Source organism: Indicator indicator, unplaced genomic scaffold (assembly GCF_027791375.1).
Source record: "Indicator indicator isolate 239-I01 unplaced genomic scaffold, UM_Iind_1.1 iindUn_scaffold_109, whole genome shotgun sequence".
NCBI lineage: Eukaryota > Metazoa > Chordata > Aves > Piciformes > Indicatoridae > Indicator > Indicator indicator.
Genome location: NW_026539221.1, coordinates 18,784 through 38,549, shown reverse-complemented (window position 1 = coordinate 38,549; position 19,766 = coordinate 18,784). Strand labels below are relative to the sequence as shown.

General features: G+C 46.2%; 1 protein-coding gene across 1 annotated transcript; it reads left to right on the top strand.

The window, feature by feature from the left end:
• The first annotated feature begins 477 nt into the window (after nt 1-477).
• On the top strand, nt 478-11,688 carry LOC128980321 (aldo-keto reductase family 1 member B1-like). Its single transcript, XM_054398784.1, has 10 exons — nt 478-543; nt 1,714-1,881; nt 2,932-3,048; nt 6,922-6,999; nt 7,518-7,640; nt 9,622-9,728; nt 9,850-9,931; nt 10,421-10,504; nt 11,263-11,345; nt 11,646-11,688. Exons 1-10 carry the CDS (start codon nt 478-480, stop codon nt 11,686-11,688), a joined length of 951 nt encoding a protein of 316 aa, XP_054254759.1.
• The last annotated feature ends 8,078 nt before the right edge of the window (nt 11,689-19,766 follow it).

Below are 19,766 nucleotides of genomic sequence, written 5' to 3'. Positions count from 1 at the left end.
CAGCATGGTGTTCATTAACAACTCACTGTTCTTCTGCAACTTTCAGAAAACATTAAAGAAAACTTGTAAAATAACATTCTTTAAAATCGCCGTTTTCTACATTACTCCCACAAAGCAGCTCTCTTTTCCTCTCTTACCGCAAGCATATGCTACGTCCGTCCCACCTTCAGAGGGGCACTGAAGCCTTAAAGCTCCCAAGTTCACATCGGCCACTCGCACCACAGGACCTCTTGAAAAGCCTGGCCACCCTCGCAGCCCTGGGGACTCGCTGCTTGAGCCCAGGAGCTCGCACGACCTAGCCGCAGAGAAAGCAGACACGGAGAAAACCGGAACTAAGCCACCCCAGCTCGGAGTGACCAGGGCCAGCCGCGGAAAGGCGGTGGCTGTCCCCGGGCGGGTCCCGGGGCGGGACCGGCCGCTCCGCTTTTAAAGGGGCACGGCGGGAGATGCCACTCAGCAGCGTTTCCGTGAGGGGACATGGCGACCTACGTGCTGCTGAATACCGGCGCCAAAATGCCTCTCGTGGGGCTGGGCACATGGAAGGTAACGGGCATCCCGCTGTGGTCCCCGGCCGGGATGTCGCCCCTCGCTCCCGGCAGGAGCTGGATCCGCACCCGGTCCCATTTCCGTCTGGGGGCTTCCACAGAGGTGTGGGTGGGGGCAGCCCCGCCTGGCTCGGGAACGCCGGGCCGAGCAGAGCGCTGCCGGTGCCACCGGCATCCCGCCCGGGCCTCGCCGGCATTGCCTTGTCGGTCTGGCAGTGCCTGCGGGCGGGAGCCCCGCGCTGCTTTTGAGCTGTTCTCCCCGGCTTGCCCTCGTTGCCGCTGCCTTCTCCCCCCGTTCCTCCACCGTCCCTGGAGAATCCCGGGTCCGTGAGAAGTGACTCCTTTCCCCACGCCGTGCCGTCCCCCTCTCGGCCGCGTCCGACGGCTCTGGGGACTCCCGGCCCCCTCCCTCCCCTCGCCTGCTGCTACAGAGGGGCTCTCGGCTCTCATGCTGTTTTGAGACGGGTAACTTAAATCCAGGTTACCTGGAATCCTTTGGTAACAAGATGCGGCTTTAAAAGACCATTCATGCGTTTCAAGCAAGTTCTGACGAAGAGTTTTGCACCACCCTTACAATGGCTGCAAAAGCACCGATCTGTACCTCGTCTGAAAGCAAACATCACTGGACTTGTGTGAACAAGATATGCCAACATCTCTTTGTGCACAGCTCAGGTGTCCTTTCAGGGTTTAGAAACACCTAGAAATGCACACCTCTTCCATCTCTGAAGGCAGCTGATGTAACCTTTGAATTTACATGTAGAATGTACTCTGGAGAAGGTACAGGATGGTATGGGATGATCAAGTGCAGACTATGCCCTATCCATCACACTAAAATCCTCCCAGATGAATGGTTGCTGCTTCTTTCTGTCCCAGCACTGGGATGCAAGGAGTGCTGAGCAGGAGGGACTGCAGAGCTCCCTGGCACAAAATGTGATTGCCCTTGGTGCAGCCCTGGAGCACTGTCCTGGTGTTGGGTACTCTGCTCCACCTGGCTGTTGGGCTGAACTTGTGTGGGAGTGGGGCTATGGATAATGTATAAATGTAAGATGAATGTAGCTTTAAGAACACTGGATAGGGTAACTCTTCTTAAAATCCCTTTGTATGTCTTTCTTTAGAAAACGAGCTATATGCTTTGATTTGGGATCTTAGCTACTTTTCTTTTTTTCAGTCCTCAACTGGGCAAGTAAGAGCTGCAGTGCTGGCTGCCATCGATGCTGGGTACCGCCACTTTGACTGTGCCTATGTGTACCTGAATGAGGGTGAAATTGGAGAAGGGATTCAGCAGAAAATTAAGGAAGGTGTTGTGAAACGAGAAGACCTCTTCATTGTCAGTAAGGTAAGGACCTGGTGGTTTAGGTAGGATCAAGGGGACAGCCTACCTTGAACATGTTCATAGAAGAACATTGAGGGTGGTGGCAAAAAGCTGTGTGCTATAGCAGGGAGTAACTTAGAGCATAGTATAGGCAAATGGTGACAGAAGCTTCTTTTTATCACCTTATTTTGTAGAGAGTTATCTAAGATCTACTCTGCATCCTCTGGAGCTGATGGAGTGGGTTCAGAAGAGGGCCCAGAAATATCAGGAGGTTGGAGCACCTCTGCTACGAGGACAGGCTGAGGGAGCTGGGGGTGTTCAGCCTGAAGAAGAGAAGGCTCCAGGCAGATCTAATAACAGCCTTCCAGTACCTGAAGGGGGCTACAAGAAGGATGGAGAGAGACTGTTTACAGAAGCCTGTAGTGATAGGACGAGGGGCAATGGCTTCAAACCACAGAAGAGCAGATTTAGATTGGATGTTAGGAACAAGTTCTGCACCATGAGGGTGGTGGAACACTGGAACAGGTTGCCCAGGGAGGTGGTTGTGGCCCCATCCCTGGAGATATTCAAGGTGAGGCTTGACAGGGCTCTGGGCAACCTGATCTATTTGAGGATGTCCCTGCTGACTGCAGAGAGGGTTGGACCCAGACCATTCTATGATTTTTCTGGAACTGTTCAAGGAATATATTAATCTCAAATGGTCCCAGAAAGTTCTTTTACTCTGCTTTGGCAGGAAACCCTGAAATCATCAACTCTGAAATTATCAACTTTAAAAGAGCTCTTTAACCTTTGTCTGCCTGTAATAAGGGCTTTTATGTCTTGACTAATGGAACAGGATCGGTTTTCCATTTGATCTCATATGCCACCACCGCATATAACGCCCTTGGTATCAGTAGTCATCAGCCAGGGCTGCTCATAGTCCAAGCCACATGTGAAGAGCATTAGAATGACCTCATGCATGACTCTGCATCACCTTCCAAAGGAGACAGGCACTTCCCTGTCAACAACAGGACAGAAGGGTTCTAAGAGCTTTAACCCAGGAGGTCATGGTGTGCTTTGGCTTTTTGTCTCTAGCTCTGGTGCACATTTCATGAGAAGCCTCTGGTGAAGGAATGCTGTCGGAAGACTCTTGCTGACCTGAAGCTGGATTACCTGGATCTCTACCTCATGCACTGGCCTTTTGGGTTCAAGGTACAGTAACAGCAATGCCCTTGGCCTTCCCTCCTGTAAGAGCTCCTCAGAACTGCCAATAACAACTGCAGCAGTAGTGCTGCTCCAGTCCAGAAAGCCCAGAAAGCCCATGTGCCTGTTGTGTGTACCAGCACTGCTCCAGAGCTGCTCATCCAGCTTGAGTCCAGCCATGTGAGACAGCCTCTTGATCTCTGCCCCAGAAACCGTTGCTCTGCAGTGTTCTCTGCCCTTGTGATAGGGGAGATGCAGATCTAGCACTAAGATCAGGCCTCCCAGCTGCAAGCTTGAGTTGTGCTACTTTACTTTTGGCTATGCATTGTCTGCCAATGACTGTGCCCCTTATTTTGTGGGCAGCAGGGCTGTACTTGCTGCCTGATAGAAATTCTTTCCTCTGCATGTTACAGAATAGCAAAGCAAAAGAAAATGCTTCTGTTTTCCATTTCTGTCTTTAGTCACTCAGTCCTTAATACACTACCAATCGAGCTGACCTTGATTGCAGGAGCTTTAGTGTTGTTCCACAGACTTTGGGTTTCAAGACATAAGACACATCCAAATTTCAAGCTTCATGTACCTCAAAGGAACCAATGTCTCAGTCCTTTCCTTTCTACTACAGACAGGTTAGGACCTCCATCCTATCTGTTATTTTCAAGCTTGTCAGCTGTTTGTTGTGCTTTCAAAGGTGTCATGGATAGTTGTATGTGAACAAAACCCTTGAGTAAAATTGACATCTCAGAATACCCTGACATCTGCACAGCACATTGTGCATAGAACAATATGGAGACACAGGGCTCTGTGTCTATTCTTGCATGTCTGAGGGGTTCTGTTTTAACTAGTGCCACCAATTTAAACTGAGACTCTACTCACACAAGACCTCTGTGTGTGTACATAGTACCTTGTCAGCAGATATGCCTTGCCCTGTGTGCAACTTCAATGTTCTTGGGACCTGCACAGGTCCTTATACCCTTCCAAAAACCACATTTTTAAAAAAACATTTTTTTCGTTAATAGGCATGAGAGAGAAGTACAGCAAGCCTGTTTGTCCCATTTTGTTCCATAAGTGGCATGACTTGTTTATCACTATGTGTTTTGGTGAGTCACCACTATGCAGGGTCCAAGAGAAACACCCATGGCTCCTGCTGGTTGCTAGAAAAATGCCAAAAACCTGCATGAATAATGTAGACAAACAATGGCACTCCAGCCAGTAAGTCAGCTTCAACAGGGGCCCAGCTTAAATGCCTCTATACCAATGCACACAGCATGGGAAACAAACAGGAGGAACTAGAGATGTGCACACACCTGCAAAGCTATGACATTATCAGCATCTCTGAGACAGGGTGGAATGGATCCTATCAAAGGAGCATGGGAATGGATGAAGACAAGCTCTTTAGCAAAGACAGGCAGGGGAGAAGAGGGTCAGAGGGTCATTAACCAGATGGCATCCATGGAACTCCATCTGGAGAAGGATGAACTGTCTGAGAGCTGCTGGGTCAGGATTAAAGGAAAGGCAGGAGCAGGTGGTATCAATCGTGGGGGGTCTACTACAGACTACCTGATCAGGAAGACCAAGTGGATGAGGTCCTCTATAGACAAATAGGTAAAGCTTCATGTTCACAATCCCTGGTCCTTTTGGGGGACTTCAGCTACCCTGGCATCTGCTGGAAGAACAACTCAACAAGGCACCAGAGTCCAGGAGGTTCCTGGAATGCACTGATAACCATTTCCTCCTCCAAGCAGCAGAGGGGCCAACAAGGAAAAGTACTATACTGGACCTTGTTCTCCTCAATGAGGAGGGGCTAAGGGGCAAGGTAAAGCTCAAGGGCAACCTTAGCTGCAGTGCCTATGAACTGGTTGAATTCACAACCCTTAGGGCAACAAGGAGGGTCGCCCTAGTCCACTAGCCTGGACTTCAGGAGAGCAGGACCTCAAGGACCTGCTTAGTAGGGTACTGTGGGATAAATCCCTGGAGGGGAAAGGGGCTCAGGAAAGTTGTTTAGTATTCGAGGATCACCTCCCCTGAGCCCAGGAGCAATGCATCCTGACAAAGAGGCAAGTGGGGAAGAACACCAAGAGACCTGCATGGATGACCAGGTTGCTCCTGGACACTTAGTTGCAAAAAGAAAGTCTGCAGAGGGTAGAAACAGGGACAGGTAACCTGGGAGGAATACAAAGAAGTTGTCCACGCAGCCAAGGATCAGGTTAGGAAAGCTAAGGCTTAGATAGAATTAAACCTGGCTAGGCACATCAAGGGTAACAAGAAAAGTCTTTATAAGTCAGTGACAAAAGGGAGAACAGGTAAAAAGTGGGCCCCCTTCTGAAGGAAAGGGGAGACCTGCTCATGCAAGATATGGAGAAGGGTGAGGTACTCAGTGACTTTTTGCTTTGGTGTGCAATAGTGAGGGCTGTAACCACACCATGCAGAAGGCAAGGACAGGGACTGGGAGAACAAAGATCCACCCACTGTAGGAGAAGACAGGTTTGAGACCATCTAATGAACCTGAAGGTGCACAAGTCCATGGGACCTCACGAGATCCATCCGTGGGGCCTGAGGAAGCTAATGGACAAAGCTGCAAAGCCATTTTCCATCATACCTGAAAAGTCATGGCAGATGGGTGAAGTTCCTAGTGACTGGAGAAGGGGAAACGTAACCCCCATTTTCACAAAGGGAGACAAGGAAGACCCAGGGAACTACAGGCCAGTCAGTCTCACCTCAGTGCCCAGCAAGATAATGGAGCAGATCCTCCTGAAGATGCTGCTAGGGCATATGGAAAATGAGGAGGTGGTTTGTGGCAAGCAACATGGCTTGACCAAGTGCAAATCCTGCCAGACAGCATTGGTGGATAAGGCAGACAGGCAACTGACATCATCTTCCTGGACTTGTGCAAAGCATTCAACACTGTCCCACACGACATCCTGGTCTCTAAATTGGAAGGACAATTTTGATGGATTTGATGGATGGTGCACTTGGTGGATAAGGAACTGGCTAGGTGGCTGCTCTCAGAGTGTTGCAATCAGTGGCTCAATGTCCAAATGGAGACCTGTTGATGATCAGTACTGGGACCGGGGCGGTTTAACATCTTTGTTGGTGACATGGACAGTGGCATTGAGTGCACCCTCAATGAGTTTGCCAATGACACCAAGATGTGTGTGCAATCAACATGCTGGAGGGAAGGGATCCATCCAGAGGGACTTGTACAGGCTGGAGAGGTGGGCCCATGACAACCTCATGACGTTCAACAAGGCAGAGCGCAAGGTCCTGCACCTGAGTCAGGGAAATCTCAAGCTGAAATACAGGATGGGTGATGAGTAGACTGAGAGCAGCCCTGCAGAGAAGGACTTGGGGGTGCTGGTTATGAGGTGCTTGACATGAGCTGCCAATGTGCACCAACAGCCCAAAAAGTCAACCACATCTTGGGCAGTATCAAAAGATGAGTGACCAGCAGGTCAAAGGAGGTGATTCTGCCCCTCTAGTCTGCTCTTGTGAGACCCCACATGGAGTACTGCATCCAGCTCTGTAGCCCCCAGTATAAGGAGCACATGGCTCCGTTGGAGAGAGCCACAAAGATGACCAGAGGGCTATGAGGGCTGGCTGAGGAAATTGGGTCTGTTCAGCCTGAAGAAGACAAGGTTCCAGTGAGACCTTACAGTGGCCTTTCAGTGCCTGAAGGTTGCCTACAGGAAAGCTGCAGAGGGAGGTGCCCCTGCAGATGGCAGGGCAGGTGGAACTAGATGATCTTTAAGGTCCCTCCCATCTCAAGCCATTCTGTGAAGTATTAGTACTTTCTGTACTAGAAATTAAGGTTATCATGGTCCTCAGTTGTCTCAGTATTAACTCCCCACCAAAGGGTGTTTCAAGATTTTTTTCTGTCCCTGGCAGGCAGGAGAGGAGCTGTTTCCCATGGATGATAAAGGAATGTCAATATCCAGCAACACAGATCTTCTACAGACATGGGAGGTAAGTTCAGCCACGGTGGGGGAAGGAGAGTAGTCTGTCCTTGGCAGTCTTTTCCATGCCTTCAGCAGTCCCAATTCTTGCAGATTCATGGCATGGTAAATGATGTAGCTCTTCAAAACACTGATGCTTAATGAAGCACTGGAGCCACAAACCAAGCTGACTGTAGCAACCACAGAACTGTCTTCACTACACTTTCTAAGCTGTTCTAAAACACTTTGGAAGAATAAAGGGATTTTAGGCTGTGTTCTTGCCTACAGCCTGGGGTCCAGCCCTCCAGTGTTGGCTCAACAGAACGTTATTGATTATCTTTATTTTCCATGTGTAAACAGCTGTGTGCATTTCTGCCATCTGAAGATGGAACACACCTCACAAATTCACCAGTGTGCACTTTTCCCCCAAGAGACAGACTTCAAAACTCCAAACAGCTCTTTCCCTTTCCATGAAGAGAAGCATATCAGGAAGAATGTATTGAGGCCATACCTTCTGCACTGGGTGCTGACTTTGCTCCTCTTTGTTAGGCCATGGAAGAGCTGGTGGATGCTGGTCTGGTGAAAGCCATTGGAATCTCCAACTTCAACCATGAGCAGATTGAAAGAATCCTGAACAAGCCAGGACTGAAGTACAAGCCTGCAAATAACCAGGTAAGCTGCTAGGTGACTTCAGGTGAATAGTTTTCAGGGATTATAGAGATCTGATTACAGTTGAGTAAAGAGATGGAGAAAGGGAGAACAAAGTAGGTAACAGCATGTTAACACCATATGGTGACTTCTGGCTACACAGGAGGACAGAATCAGAGAATCACAGAAACATTCAGGTTGGAAAAGACCCTCAGGATCACCAAGTCCAACCCAGAACCCTACTCTACAAGGCTTACCCTAAACCATAGCCCCAAGCACTGCATCCAAACCACCTTTAACCACATCCAGGGTTGGTGACTCAAGCACATCCCTGGGCAGCACATTCCAATCCCTGACCGTTCTTGCCATGAAAATTCTTTTCCTAACATCCTGTCTAAAGCTACCCAGTTGCAGCTTGAGGCCATTCCCTCTTGTTCTATCACTAATTACCTCTGAGAAGAGACCCGCACCAACCTCCTTTCAGGTAGTTGTAGAGAGCCAGGAGGTCTCACCTCAGCCTCCTCTTTTTCACACCAACCATCCCCAGCTCCTGCAGTCACTCTCCATAAGATTTATCCTCCAGGCCCTTCACAGCTTCCTTGCCCTCCTCTGCACTGGCTCCAGCACCTCCACATCTCTCTTGTACTGAGATGCCCAAAACTGGACACAACACTCGAGGTGTGGCCTCCCCAGAGCTGAGTCCCAAGGGACAATCCCCTCCCTGCTCCTGCTGGACACAGCATTTCTAATCCCAGCCAGGATGCCTTTGGCTTTCTTGGCCACCTGGGCACACTGCTGGCTCCTCTTCAGCTGCTTGTCCATTAGCACCCCCAGGTCCCTTTCTGCCAGACAGCTTTCCAGCCACACTGCCCCAAGCCTGCAGCATTGCTTGGGGTTGTTGTGACCCAGCTGCAGAACCTGGCACTTGGCCTTGTTGAAGCTCATCCCATTAACACTGACCATGGATCCAATCTATCCAAGTCCCTCTGCATGCTGCAGATCTCCTGCATCCAAACAGGTGATGAAGTTGTGGTATACAAATTACAACTCTAACTTGTTAAAATACATTACATGTTCTGTTAATAATAGCATGAACCTGTTATTATTAATAGCAGGTAACTGTTCATTCAACACATGCATGTCTTCTCACACATGGATGCACAAACCACAGTCACCCAGCTGGAAATGGGTGGTCAGTTTTAGCTGTGTATGGAGGAGAATCAGAGCATGTGTTGGCACACTGGTGGCTTCCTGGTATCTGCTCTGAAGATTTTTTTATGTATATAGAACGAACGTATGTATACATACATAGCAAAAAATAAAACCTCACCAAAATTCACCTAGTTGCTGTCTGCATGTAGCAGCCACTGCCCTCTGGTAGACAGCAGCTACATAACCTGCTGTAGATGCTTATGTCTCCAAGTGGTCTTGTACAGATTCAGCCATCCCTTACAGTTCTGAATTCAGTCATTCTTGCAGGCTCACCAAGAGCACTAATCTCCAGAGCTTATCAGTCCTAACAACATTTTAATACTTTCTCTGCATGTAATTACCAAAAAGCAAGCTACAAGAAAAAAAAAGGCATCTCTGTCTAAAACTACAGACATCTATCAAACCCTTTCATGCAAATTCACAAGAGAGGAGCTTGTGTGACAAGAACAGAGAGGAAGGGATGCATCACGTCTTACTACTAATGCCACATCAGGACTGTTTTATACAGTCCATGTTAGGACTGAATGTAAACACCACTGGAATTCTCACTATTTGCCAAACTACTGCTTAAAAACCTCAGAGAATCACTTCAGAACATGCCTTCTCAGGTCTAAACAACCCAAAGAGAAGCCTTCTGAAATGCTCTCTTCTCACAGCAAAGAGCCAGAGAAGCCTTACTGTAAAAGACTGGCATGTAAGGACAAGAAATTACCTTTAAGCGCATTAGAGAGAATCCCTGGCACAAGTTACAGCAGTTAAATCACCACCAATCTCTGTACTCTTGTGTTGGCAGATTGAATGTAACCCCTACCTTACCCAGGAGAAGCTGATCAAGTACTGTCAGTCCAAAGGGATCACTGTGACAGCCTATGCTCCACTTGGCTCTCCTGACAGGCCATGGTAAGGCAGCCCTGCAGTTTGTGAGAGGCTGGCATGGATTATGCTGGCAGCACTCAGACAGTAAGTGCACCATTAATCAGTCACCTAAATGCAGATGGCTGTTGCTATCTTTCCTCTGTAGGGCTAAGCCAGAGGATCCCTCCATTCTGGATGACCCCAAGATCAAAGAGATTGCAACCAAGCACAACAAAAGCCCTGCACAAGTACGTGGGTGCCAGACAGTGGGTACTCTTTCCTACAACACAGGACAGCTAATGACAACATAGAGGCCAGGCTGGCTCTTCATTCCCTGTCACCTTTGGTATTAAGAAGCAATGCAGGTTTGCTTACTGTGTGAACCTGTAACAAATGCTTCCAATGGCTCTGTCCATCTATGAGAAACATTTTCTTGACTCATCTTCAAACGCTGTCACGTTTCAGTCTTCCCATCTCAAGTCATTTTGCAGAGGATGAAACCTTGATAAAAGTCCAGGTGGGAAGGAAAACACTTGATTATCCCAAAACTGGATGGGAAAGGAGATGTTCCATGTGAAGGTCCATCACTTCTCTTTGTTCTTTTGGAAGTGCTACTTGGGCTGGAGGGGCAGGAATTATCTGAAATGCAGCTCTGCGTAGCTTAGGGAAGACAGCTGTTCCAACAGGCTCTGCTTCCTCCAGAGCAGGAGAAATGACTCAGTTGTCTGTTCCTGCAGGTTCTCCTTCGCTTCCAGATCCAGAGAAATGTGATTGTGATTCCCAAGTCTGTCACACCACAGCGCATTGTGGAGAACTTCCAGGTGAGTCACTAGGTGTGACCTGGGTGCTGCCCTTCAGCCATGCCCTGCCTTCTCCATACAGAGCGAGCAGTGATCCTTTCTCACCTTTCCCAAGTCCTCCTCAGGCAAGAGGGCTGGGCTTTTTCTCTCTGTTTACCTATGCTCTACTAAGGATTTAACATAAGGTTAACAGTTGGAGAGCAGGAGTGAGCAAAGCTTTTGGAAATGGCATGCTGTTCATCTCAGCAACTGCTTCGTGTGTGGTGCCTCCTATTCTGCAGGTTACAGATGAATTGGCATATGGCACTTGGCTGGCACTCAAGTGTGGTAGCACACCACAACAGACTTGTGTAGAGCAAGCACTGTTCAGAAAATAGTCCTGGTGTCCATAAGCCTTGTTGCTTAAGTGTTAGGTCAGGAATCCTCGACTGAAACTGGTCACTGGGATTTCAAAGGACATAGCTAGATTAAGAGAAATGGGAAAGTCTTTCTTGTAGATGTTCCTTTGGAACAGGACAGAAAGATGCATCCTTCATAAGTGGCCAGTATGACATCAATCACTGTCTTGCCAAGCATCTTCTGAAAGCTGGCAGCTTTGGATATTATCTTCCTGTCAGTGAATTCTTGAAAATACAGCCAGATGCCTTTTCCTCCTTCATGAAGCAGTTATTCTTTCTAACCAGCTCCCCTCCCTTGTTAGCCTTGTTCTTTCATTTTGTGGATTTTGCTTCTAACCTCTGCTTTGTTCAGAGGTGATTTCCAGCTGTTTCTCTTGTCAGGTGTTTGACTTCAAATTGACTGAAGAGGAGATGGCAGCTATTCTCAGCTTTAACAGAAACTGGAGAGCCTATACAATGACAACGTAAGTGGTAACATCCAGTATTTTGGTTTTTTCTTTTCCAAACCCTCAAGATATGAATACTGGATACATGGAGGCTTTGCTTTTTTAACACTGCCTACAATGCTGACAGCCTGAATGATAAATTGACTTGGCTGTTCCCAGTGTCCTAACAGCACACACGATCCAAGGAAACAAATACGGAACAAATCCATTCTACAATTACATACTTCTGATCCTGCCTTGGTAGCTACTCTAAGCACCTACTAGAGCTTGATATATTTTAAAGATGATGTCTGAACTCAAGTCTTTTATTCCCTTCAGGTGCAAAACTCACAAGGAGTACCCTTTCAGTGCAGAATACTGAAGACAGTCACATTGTGCCCTCTTCATCTACTGCTTGGTCTGACATTCTTCCTATCAATTTGTCCAGCTGTCTTATTGTATATCTCCTTCTGCAGCCAGTGAAGTCACAAGATATGTATCCAGTAATTATTTTTTCTTGTTGTTTCTTGTCTGAAAGAAGGATACAGTAAAATTATTCTGAAGAATAAAATGTGAACTGTATGCTGATTTAAGAGAAGTAGTTCACAGAACGTGAGAGCTTGGAAGGGACCTCCACAGATTGAGTCCAACCCCCCTGCCAGAGCAGGATCACCCAGGGTAGTCCTCACAGGAATGCATGCAGGTGGGTTTTGAAAGTCTCCAGAGAAGGAGACTCCACAACCCAACTTCCCTGGGCAGCCTGTTCCAGTGCTCCATCACCCTCACTGTGAAGAAGTTTCTCCTCATGTTGAGGTGAAACCTTCCATAACTGTAATAATTCTCTGCCAAAATACAGAATTAAGGAGAAAAAACTTTGAGCTACACATTCATGTTCATACTATCTTGCATCACACAACAGGTTAAGGAGGATAGTCAGCAGTTGTGAGCAATAGGGGAAAAAAACCCAAAACTGAGAAATGTGAACTAAAGATTAACTTCCTTAGGATGAGTGAGAGAATCAGGAGTTTCACCACTCCAGAACTGAGAGAGTTTTTTTACTACCCAAGTCCCTCTTAAAATAAAAAGTCCATGTATAGAAAACACACAGGTGCATGCTCAGCAGTATTTCTACACAGGCTTTCTCCTCTCTCTCAGAATACAACAGCAGGATGGTGGGGTTTGGCCAGAGTGAAGTGTCACCACATGCTTCAGGTTATTGCTGATTGTGACATTTCACTCTTATGTGGAGTAAAGAAAAAACAATGATACCTGCTGCCTTACCCCTGCCACTTCACTCGAGTGTCCCTATTGGAGAAAACAAGTCTCTAAAATGTAACAATGAAGCATGGGCTTATGAAAGGCAGATCCTGTCTGACTAACCTGATCTCCTTCTACGCTAAAGTGACCCACCTCGTGGGGAGGGAAGGGCTGTGGACCTTGTGTGGCAGTTCAGGAAGGGTGCCTCCTGTCACTGCCACATAAGCTACACCTCTGGTGTCCTGAGTGTCCAACCCAGTAAGGTGGACACAGGAAACAGCGTATTCCTATCCATAAATCCTGCCCCCTATCAATCCATCTGCAAAGTCATTCTCTTCCTCTTTCCTCCCTCTCTGCTCCCGTGGGGGAGTATCTCAAGACTTCTTAGGCCTTTCTAGGCCTAATGCCAGGAGGAGAAAGGGGGGGGGGGAGGGGGGGGCAGTCTCAGACCTGGCCAGCCTGAGCTTAGCCTAGCAGTGGGAGGGGGGAAGAAAGAGCCCTGGGGGTTTGGGTGGACCCTCAGGTGGGGAGAAGGGAAGAGTTGGGAAGTCTTTGGGTGTTATGTAAGGGACTGTACGCTTTGGGTTATTCTTGGCACTATGCTTTGTAGGTTTTTTGTAGTTTCACCAATTGCTTTTCCATTTAAACTTTCCATCACTCTCCAATCCATTTGTGTGAGTGTCATTCTTTTGTCCCTCTTGGGGCAAGAGAGGATCTGTCTGGCCTCAAACCAGCACACCTTGTCTGCCTGGAATTTACTAAAGCCTTTGACATGGTCTCCCACAGCAGGGCCATGAGGATGATCAGAGGGCTGGAGCACCTCTCCTATGAGGACAGACAGAGAGAGTTGGGGCTGTTCGGTCTGGAGAAGAGAAGGCTCCAAGGTGATCTTCTTGTGGCCTTCCAGTATCTGAAGGGGGCCTAAAAGAAAGAAAAGAAAGTTGGGGAGTGACTTTTTAGGCTATAAGGTAGTGTTGGGGAACTTGCTTGTCAGGAACTTGTCAGGGAGAACCCACGGCGAGGGCAGCGAGGGAAGACCCGCACAATCAATATGATTGATAAGCAAGTCTCAACTTTATTGCTCAAAAGCACAGCTTATATAGCATCTTTGGCTAAATATGCACAGGTGGCATAATTCTATTGGTACACCTTAATTGAATATACCAAGTGTCATCATTTAATTGGTTTAAGGTAAAAAGCTCGATTATAATGTCACGCCTACTTGCAATTAATTCTACGTGCAGTTCCACAAACTTCTCTCTAATTAGGTACTTGTTTTCATCCTGTTAAACACAGCTGCAAGGACAACCACAAGGCCATAGTAACCTTGGCACATCCTGTAGTTTGATAACACAGCTGCAACACATCAGCCTAAAAGCTATCTGTGAGCAATAAGCAAAAAGATGGAGTACGGCCTACACATTTTGCTCAAACAGTTGTTACATAAAACCATGTCCCTTAGATTCGAGCCATTCTCCAAGAATTCCCCTGCTTTTATTTTGTACGAGAAAAGCTCAGGATGTGACCTCATTGACACTTCGCATGATACATCCATATGCAATACGCAAAACAATCAAAATCAACAAAACAATACCAATCCAACCTAAACCTTATTTGAGTAGGCCCACTAACCAAGGAGACATATTCCCAAATCAAGATTGAAACCATTGATCAAAAGGATTTACATTTTTAACAATTGATTTGGTATGGTTTTCCAACCAAGCAATCTTTTGATGAATTGATTGACTGTGATCAGACAAATTAAAACAACACATGCCTTCAAAATCTTCTCAACCGTGACCATGAGCTAAAAGCAAAAAATCAACAGTAGCTCTATTCTACAAATATGCATGTCTTAAACTATTTTGATCTAAAAGCAATTGGTTCAAAATTTCAGTAATAACATTAGCTTGTTTAACTGACCAGCAAGCTAATTTCTCTTAAGAAATCAATTGATTAAGCCTTATAGACATTACAATATGCAGGATAAAAAAGCAATAAAAGAAGCAAAACAGCAAAAGCATAAATGATTGTTTTAGCAAGACTACGAAGCTAGCCAGAAATGGTTAAAAGACCGAGACTGCAAAGTCCTCCTCTGATTCATGAGGGCAGAGCTGGCCAGGCTCTATCCCCACAAATAAGGAAAACACCTGCAGGCAGATAATGAGGATAGGAATGCCTCTTCACTTCTATAAATTCAGCTCGATTGCACCATGCAGTATAATTTCTGTACCTCTTCCCTGCTAGAGTAACATCCTGAATATCTGTGGCTTTGTATGATGTAGAATTAAACACAACACAGTAATCCATTCTTACCAATCCTAACATATTTATCTCTTGAGGCTAGTCAGATTTGTCTTTTCAAATCCTTTACACCCAAAACTATGAAAGCTTTTAAGTGTGCCAGGAAGCACATATAGAATGATCTTTTCAAGTTCAGTGGTTCAATTTTCTCAGTGATGTCCTTTTACCCATTCACTGATATGCCCACCAAACAGGTACTGAAGGGATTGGCAGGTGTTGATATGGAGAGGCACAGCATGTCTCGTCCTATGGCCTTGGCAAGCGTGACCCACACATTTTGCTGTGGTTGCTTTGGGATCTGCAAAGCTGCTGCTGCAGTCAGCATCGAAAGGATGATGAAAGCACTGGGACCCAATATGGTCCAAAACCTGTTGAGACACAAGCATATCCTCCACCTGAGGTTATTAATGCACTGGTGGTAGTCAAAGAATTAAAATGACGCGTCATTGGGGTTTCCTGGGAATCATTAGGACGCTGTAATAATTTTAAATTTTAAAATGTAATACATATGTTTAACCAGGCCTCTGAAGAGGCCCCTACCATTCCCCTTCTTTAGTTTTTGCAAAAGTCACTTCAGTATACTGTGTGAGGGAATAAAAAATACAGGGAACATGAGCGATACCCCACAATTGCAAGAATGAATTAATCTTACCAAATAGATAGGCTGGGCTATTTGTCTATTCCCGGGTAACCACTGTTTAACTATAACATTCTGGTGAGTTAACATATAAATCTACATAAACATATTCCCTAATTACATAATATTAAGACATTGAAACATTCAGTCCCAAATGAAATGTTTCCTCCAGGGACACTCGTGCAGTCAGCTTCAGATCGGTGCTTCTGATCTCAGTTAAACATGAACTGTGGTCAGACTCAGTGGTCAGCTGATTGTCAGCTTCACGGGCACTGCTGTTTGTCCCATCCTTTGAGTCTTGTGCTGGGCCTTGCCATGCTGGCATCAGGAAAAACCTGTAGGTGGGAAAAGATGAATCCCTTTCCTAGCCCTGAGTTTTCCCTAGGGTAAACCTCTGTATCAAAAAGGAAAAGACTTTTTTTGTTTGTTTGTTTGTTTGTGTCGCTTTTCATAGTCTTATAACCTTATCTTAAAACGTTTATAAGCACAAAAACAATAGAATACTCTATAACGTTCCTAAAATAATCTTATGTCCTACTAATATAAAAAAAAAGATCCTAAAAACTTAAAAAACTACATAAAAATTAAACCATCAATATAACACACACAAAAAAAAACCACAAAAAAAAGATAATGCACGCTTTTCAAAATAAAAACTTATTTACCATCTAGAGCTCCTTTTAAAATTTTGCTGGCAGACTCAAAAAAAAAAAAGAGAGGTTCAAACCAGAAAAAGGAAAAAAGAGAAACCTTAACCTATAAACTCATAAAACCAATAACATTTATACGATATTATGCTTGTTGATTAAAAAACATACTTTAACATAATCACTAAAAACTTATAAAAAACCATCATTTTCTATAACACTCAATATACCTTATCACAAGTACCAAATTTGTTTTTTGGGTAGTCAATAATTATCATACTTATTATATAAAACACAACAATTACAAACACTAAAATAATAAACTTCCAAAATGCCTTACAATCAAAATTAATCATAAAAACAACACATAGGTATCAGTTGCATTCATGAAATGGTGAACTACCTTTCTTAACAAAACTTAACGCTGTTACTTTAAAATCAAAACACAGCTTTCTGCAGACCAACAGCTGCAAAACAAGGGAGTGAGATAAGGAGGGAGAAAGAAGGGGGGGGAGAGAGAGAGAGGGGTAGCAAACGGCAGTAGAGAAGACACTTTTTTCCTTTTTTTTTTCTTTTCGTTGTTCACACGCTGTTGTCTTCAGAAATGTGCAGATTTTCAAACTTTGAAGTGAAAGTTCTGACTGCATGAGCACTGCCTTCAGCTCCAAAGTTGCTTTTTCACTAATTTCTTGATGAAAAAACTGTGACATTTCTTTAAAAAATCAAGAGCTGTAAATGCTACTGCTGCTGCTGCTTTAACAAAATCTCGGGGACTTTTCCACTTCATAGGGATAAGTTGCTCATTAGGAAGAGGATTTTCTACTCTCCAGCACCCTTTTCTTCTGGCACTGACAGAGCAGCTGGGCAGCTAGGGGCGGGGGGTGCGGAGACTGCTGGTATGACATCCACTGCTTTAGTTATCTCCCCCACACCCAGCTCAATTCCCTTTTCTTTTGTTAGGTTCTGTCCCATTATGTTTCTGGTGGCCCACCTTAATAGGTGTCAAAGTACAAGTCCAGGCTGAGGTGGATTCCTACGATGCAGGCTGGGAGGCTTCTCCTGCGGGGCCGTACCGCAGTTCTCTCGGCTCAGGGGGCCCCCGGGTCCCTTGCCCGTGGCAGCGGCGGTGGGTCGGTGCTGCCCTGCCCTTGGCTGAACTGCAGCCGCCGGAGGCTGGTGGCAAGGCCATGCGGGGGCCAGGCCGGGCAGGCTGGGCTGTGGTGTCACCGCTTGTCCAGCAACCTGCGTCTGTGTGCCCGTCTTGTCTTGTCTGCGGGTCAGTGATAGGGTCAGTGCCTCCCACTTCCAATCCCGTTCGCACTCCATCTAGGGCAGCTGTCGCTACTGCTGCAACCTTTTTCTCAGTCTGATATCGATTCAAACAGTCCATAACAACTTTATCGTCATCAATTTCCTTATCCCACAAAATATTGCCTACTTCTCTCCACACTTCAACACTAAACACATCCTCTGACACTTTAAAACATCCATGCTCTTTACCAAACTGCAATAAAAGTTCTGGATGTTTCTTTAAATCCACATCCTCTACTCTGCGTTTCTCAAGGAAACTTTTAAGTAAACTAAGGGCCACTACGCTCTCCATACCCCGGGGATTTCCTAGTGCAGCTTTCGACCAAGCTTGCAGCCCTTACCTAGATGGCGAGCGGAACTTCTGTAGAATTCCTGCCCAGGCGATACTAAACACACCTTGCATACGAACTTCCTACGCCAGCGTCAAGTCGTACTTCGCCCGCCGGCCGCTGCAATCCTAGCCTGACGCCTCTCCGGGCCCGCCGTGTGCCTCAGCAGCCGTGGGGTCTCTGACAGTTCCCTCCTGTCCTTGTTGCTCCTTCACGTCCTGTTGATTCTTCGTGTCCCTGTTGATCCTTCATGTCCCTGTTCGGGCGCCACTTGTTGGGGAACTTGCTTGTCAGGAACTTGTCAGGGAGAACCCACGGCGAGGGCAGCGAGGGAAGACCCGCACAATCAATATGATTGATAAGCAAGTCTCAACTTTATTGCTCAAAAGCACAGCTTATATAGCATCTTTGGCTAAATATGCACAGGTGGCATAATTCTATTGGTACACCTTAATTGAATATACCAAGTGTCATCATTTAATTGGTTTAAGGTAAAAAGCTCGATTATAATGTCACGCCTACTTGCAATTAATTCTACGTGCAGTTCCACAAACTTCTCTCTAATTAGGTACTTGTTTTCATCCTGTTAAACACAGCTGCAAGGACAACCACAAGGCCATAGTAACCTTGGCACATCCTGTAGTTTGATAACACAGCTGCAACACATCAGCCTAAAAGCTATCTGTGAGCAATAAGCAAAAAGATGGAGTACGGCCTACACATTTTGCTCAAACAGTTGTTACATAAAACCATGTCCCTTAGATTCGAGCCATTCTCCAACAAGGTAGAGAGAGGAGTAGAGGGAATGGAACAAAGATGGAAGTGGGGAGATTCAGGCTGGACATAAGGAAGTTCTTCACAACTGAGAGTGGTGAGACCCTGGAACAGGTTGCCCAGGGAGGTGGTTAAGGCCCCATCCCTGGAGGTGTTTAAGCAGTGTGTGGAGCTGGTGCTTAGGGACATGGTTTAGTGTTGACCCTTCAGTGCTAGGTCGAAGGCTGGACTGGGTGATCTTCAAGGTCTTTTCCAACCAGGTATGTTCTGTGATTCTGTGAAATAAAAGATTCCTGCCTTATCAAAAAGATCTTTTTCTTTGAAAGTATTTATGGTCTTGCCTAGACCTCACAGTTTGTGAGACAGGATGCTGGGTCCCCAACACCATTTGACTTTAAGAACTGAGTTTGTTCTTTACTAGCTCTATTTTTGAGTTCAGTGTTCTGCTTCTTGCAGATAAAACTCTTCTTTTGCTTTTCAGACAAAAACTTCCAAAAGAATGTAATGTACCCCCGGCACAGGAACAAAATGTAGCAGAAGGATATAATCCAAATATGTTTAGTGCTTCTATAGAGAACCAGTAGATGCTAGGCTACTGCAGCCAAACAAAAGGACAATTTCTTGCTGTTCTGTGTTAAATATGTGCTTTGTATTTCAGACACTCTGCACAGCTGTTCTTGGCTTTTGCTTCTAAGTCACAGCAGCTGCTAAAGCCACTCTACTGGAGAATTATCTTCCCTGTGGGAGTATTGATCTGCATGAGGGTAGGGAGGCTCTGCAGGGGGATTTAGATATATTGGATCCACGGCCAACGTTAATGGGATGAGCTTCAACAAGGCCAAGTGCCAGGTCCTGCACTGGGAGCACAACAACCCCAAGCAATGCTACAGGCTTGAGGCACCGTGGCTGAAAAGCTGCTGGCAGAAAGGACGATGGGGGTGCTAATGGACAAGCAGCTGAAGAGGAGCCAGCAGCATGCCCAGGTGGCCAAAAAAGCCAATGGCATCCTGGCTGGGCTTAGAAATGCTGTGTCCAGCAGGAGCAGGGAGGGGATTGTCCCCTGGGACTCAGCTCTGGTACTTGAGTATTGTGTCCAGTTTGGGGCATCTCAATACAAGAGAGATGTGGAGGTGCTGGAGCCAGTGCAGAGGAGGGCAAGGAAGCTGTGAAGGGCCTGGAGAATAAATCTTATGGAGAGGAA

Excerpts from the sequence above, each read along its gene's own strand:
- LOC128980321 (XM_054398784.1), top strand. The coding sequence starts at position 478 with ATGGCGACCTACGTGCTGCTGAATACCGGCGCCAAAATGCCTCTCGTG. Across the intron at positions 7,641-9,621 it reads ACAAGCCTGCAAATAACCAG|ATTGAATGTAACCCCTACCT; the intron begins GTAAGCTGCTAG and ends TTGTGTTGGCAG. Across the intron at positions 9,932-10,420 it reads ACAACAAAAGCCCTGCACAA|GTTCTCCTTCGCTTCCAGAT; the intron begins GTACGTGGGTGC and ends CTGTTCCTGCAG.